The following is a 4,493-nucleotide window of genomic DNA, read 5'->3' as shown; positions in this document are numbered from 1 at the left end:
ACACATATAGGACAGGCTTCCTTCAGTTGCCAACTACCAAAATTTCTTACAGGTTTCGGTCGACCCCTAGGCTACTGCAGAAAAAACTTTCGCAACGTGTCATATAGTGGGATTGAACCTGAAGCCATGTGGTTAGGAAGTGAATTTTTTAACCACACACCCTGTCTCTTCCTATAACATAATTTATTTTTCTAATGAAGGACTTTCTCTCTCTCTCTCTCTCTCTCTCTCTCTCTCTCTCTCTCTCTCTCCCTCTCAACTCCCATCCCGCACCTATTTTTGTTCATGAGTTGTGGACAGATTTTGGTTTTAACACGTTTATAACGAGCTTCCAATAGCTTTCATGTCAAGGGAGGTAAGGCCAGTTGACAAGCGATTTTCGATCAAATACGACAGCATCACAGCCAGTTTTGTTATCAAATGGATGTGCTGTAATGAGTGTATTTGGTTTAATTTATTTATGTTGCAACTGAGTTTATGGAGTTTTGATGTAATGACCTGAGAAAACAGGGCCGGAGGGTTCTCAGATTATGACATTATGAAGAAAACATGCTCGGTTGATTAAGACTAGGTCCTTAACACTCATGTTGTCTCCTTGTCTCAAGCACAAACTGAGACAGGGAAATCGATTCATGCCAGGTGGTGCCCCAGCATGGCCGCAGTCCCATCACTGAACCAAATAAAAAGATAGTTGGGATGGAAACGGTTTATTTATACTAAACCGGATATGACGATTTTAAACTTCCGATCTGGAATATAGTTTTACGCATGCGTCAGAAATTTTGCCTTTCCTGTCAGATTCAGCCATCATGGTAAGTGCTTAATATTTTCTCGGCTTAAAAATCTTTAATAATCTTCATCATCTTTAAACCATCTTCATTTAATTTTCCATTAAACATTTAAATGGTTTTGTGCTTTTAAATACTTTATGCATATGAAGTGCTAAAATGTGTGTGCAATCGTGGTAAACCTGTTGTTGTTGCACGTTTCAGTCTGAACAAGCTGATATCGCCGACCTTATCGAAAAGAAGAAGAAGCGTACTTTCCGTAAGTACACTTACCGAGGTGTGGACCTTGATCAACTTCTCGACATGTCCAGGTAAATTAATTTACTTTTTATAATTAATAATTATGATTAATATCCTACTTACTAAATCATGGCTTCACTTAAAGAGAGAGAAATCAAACCAGCAAGCCACCATGTGACCGTGATAACAGGATCGTATTCAATTCTTTTCACTGGTGTTGCTTCTTTAGCCCCAAGTCAGCCCTGAAGGCCTGTTAAGCGACGACATTCCAGCCATGCACATCCCATCTTATTTTCAGGGACTATATTATCCGCTGTCTTATTTGAGGGTGTTATGATGTTATTTGAGAGAGATTTGGTAGCTATTACTAGCAAATCCAGCGACTGCATAGGGGCTAATTTTGGTCATGTTATAAACACTGAAACTATTGTCGATATAATTGTATTTTCTGTGGATGTTGTGGTTGCTTCCCAACTACATGGTTCCTGGTTCCATTCCACTGTGTGAAAGCTTGAGCAAGTATCTTGTAGCCCGATCCTACCAAAGCCTTGTGACTGGATTTGGTAGACGGAAGAAAGAATTTCATCGTGTATATATATATATACTCTCGTTTCAGTCATTTGACTGCGACCATGCTGGAGCATCGCCTTTAGTCGTGCAAATCGACCCCAGGACTTATTCTTTGTAAAACTCAAATTCTGTCTGACCCTTACAAGTGTGGAAAAATGAACATCAAAAAAAGGGATAAATTAGTATATTTGTAATTTACATAGGTTTCTTATATTTTAAGAGAAAATATTGTCATCCTTTTGCTGGGAAGGGTTTGGGGAAAAAAAGGGCTTTGATTATTTACTTGTAAATCATCTAAATAGCCTTCCTGCGAACCCTTTCGTTGTCATAATGTATTCTGAGTTGAGGAAAAATAGAATCCCTCCTTTTCTTTAGTTCAGTTAATTACGAAACATTAATGAACATTTAAAAATCAAGTAAAGTTGTTGTCGGAGGTAAAGATTACGTACACCACCCGTTTTCAGCGTGACAAAAACTCTAACCACCGGGTGTACGTATTTACTAACAAAGGGTAGTCTCAGGCGGGTTGGTATCAAAAGGGTTACTATAAGATTCAAAGCTAAATCATGAAAAATTGTCAGCCTTGTTTGAACATACCCCTGTGACCACAATTATGGTAAATTCCAAAATTATTCCATCTATGACAATCCCATCGTCTTTAGAAATCAAGAATTTCTCTTGAGAGGGTAGTTTGGATGCTATCTTTAGAATGTTGAGCAACTACAGATGCTCTAACTGATTATGTGTGTGTGTGTGTATATATATATATGCAGTGAGTTGTGGTTGTTTCTCTTTAACTGGATGACTATTGTCTTCAAGAGTATTTGTTGTCCCATGTTTATATTGGGGGTATTTCCACTCAATATAAACATAAGTTACTGCAATAACTGGAGAGGAAGCAACATTATTTCATATACCCGTGACCACGTAAGCAAAGTGTACGAGATGCAGTCTTCTCCATTTATCATATTTTGCACAGGGTCCACGATTTAAATGACATCAGTCTACTATGGGGTAACCAAGTAGCATCTTTTAATTTTTACTATCAGTGATTTGATGTCTAATTGCTATATTGATAATTATGTCTGCATTTGTCTTATAAACAAATGTAAGGTTACCTCAATATCTCCGCAACGGGATATTCATCCAACAGTGGTGATTGATAACCAAACCTAGGGGAAGCATTTGTTAGCTGACGTCATCTGTAGATGGGTTAATTTCTAATAAATTAAACCCATTAGATTTCAACTGGACTATTTATTATTGCTGCCTGGAGCTGGCACGTCAGTCGCACTGCTGCAGTGTGAATGATCTCTGGTTATTTTTGTAAATATGCTGCTACTTTCTCTTTTGTGTCCCCTTTAAATTTGATATTTCAATCTATTGAACAAATATTTCCATATAGTGGTAGATTTTAAATTACTGGCAGAATGGTGGCACGCAATAAGCACCATTCATGCATGGGTTGTTGCCAGAGCCACCTGACTAGCTCCCTGTGCCGGTGACATGTAAATAGCACCATCCAAACGTGGCCATTTCCAGTGCCGGTGGCATGTAAAAAGCACCCACTACACCCTCGGAGTGGTTGGCGTTAGGAAGGATATCTAGCTGTAGAAACCTTGCTAGTTCCCAGTCAAACTGTCCAAGCCATGCCAGGATGGAAAATGGATGTTAACCATGATGATGAATTATGGAATAGCTTTCTCTTAAAATCCTCAAGAGATTCTCTTTTACAATTCTGAATTTTTTTTTATTCTTTTATGCCAATTCCGAAGTATTTTCCCTTTCCCCTCAGGGATGGGACAACTATTATAAAATTGCTAATTACATTTAGCTGCTGTGAAACATTTCTTTAGAGTAAGAAATTACAATCAATTCTTTATCTTACGGAAATAAACCATTTTTACCTGTTCTTCTGTAAATTTTGTTGTAAATGCTGACACCTTTTTTTTTTTTTCTTCAGTGAACAGTTGATGGAGCTGTTTCATTGTCGAGCCCGACGTCGGTTTACTCGGGGACTCAAGAGAAAGCCCATGGCCCTTATCAAGCGTCTTCGTAAGGCAAAGAAAAAGGCCGGACCCCTCGAGAAACCAGAAGTAAGTCATTTAAAAAAAATTTTTTATTATTATATCTAATAACAGCTTATATATCTGTGTTGAGAGTTCACACTGTCAGGAGTCCAGAGTCAGTGCAATATGGCTGGAATAAGAGGAAATTAATTGGTTGTACAGGGAAGTTTGGGAAGCTGCCATTGTCAATGAAACAGCTTTTACAAGCAGAAGACTAGGTGATCCTAAAGAACATGGAAGCCTCTAAAAATAATTTCTATTTTTTTCCTTTTAGTAATCAAGATGTCAATAATCCCATTTCTTTGATTACTTTTGTATCTTTGTAATTAAGATTTCTGCAACTTTCCTATATGAAATTACTTGGTGTTTAAGTCCTATGCTGCAGAGATCTGCATTTGTTGCTGTCTGAATGGCATTAACTTAACTGTATTCAACCTACTTTGGATGGTAAAAGCCATATTCACAATGTGCATCTCTGATTCCTGTGCTGTGTCAAGAAATTTCAATCAAAACATATATTTTTGTACATGAGTGGTTGGCGTTAGGAAGGGCATCCAGCTGTAGAAACTCTGCCAAATTTAGATTGGAGCCTGGTGTTGCCATCCGGTTTCACCAGTCCTCAGTCAAATCGTCCAACCCATGCTAGCATGGAAAGCGGACGTTAAACGATGATGATGATGGGCTAACTGCATTTTATTAAACTCTTTAGTTTCTAACAAGGGTAGTACATGTATTGGGTCATCCCATATATAATGTGGGCTTTTTTTTTTATACTTATATTTAAAAAAATTAAGATAAAGTTTAGTCTTAAATATACTCTCCTTCA

General features: G+C 37.7%; 1 protein-coding gene across 1 annotated transcript in view; it reads left to right on the top strand.

The window, feature by feature from the left end:
• Positions 1 to 666: 666 nt before the first annotated feature.
• LOC106874802 (40S ribosomal protein S15) overlaps positions 667 to 4,493 on the top strand; it is an 8,440-nt gene continuing 4,613 nt past the window's right edge. The window contains exons 1-3 of the mRNA XM_014922658.2: positions 667 to 812; positions 993 to 1,099; positions 3,562 to 3,694. Coding sequence (XP_014778144.1) covers positions 810 to 812; positions 993 to 1,099; positions 3,562 to 3,694 — 243 coding nt within the window. The 5' untranslated portion in view covers positions 667 to 809. The remainder of the gene's footprint in view (positions 813 to 992; positions 1,100 to 3,561; positions 3,695 to 4,493) is intronic.

Source organism: Octopus bimaculoides, chromosome 17 (genome assembly GCF_001194135.2).
Source record: "Octopus bimaculoides isolate UCB-OBI-ISO-001 chromosome 17, ASM119413v2, whole genome shotgun sequence".
Taxonomy (NCBI): Eukaryota; Metazoa; Mollusca; class Cephalopoda; order Octopoda; family Octopodidae; genus Octopus; species Octopus bimaculoides.
The sequence above is the reverse complement of the archived record's forward strand: the minus strand, read 5'-3'. Positions and strand labels throughout refer to the sequence as shown.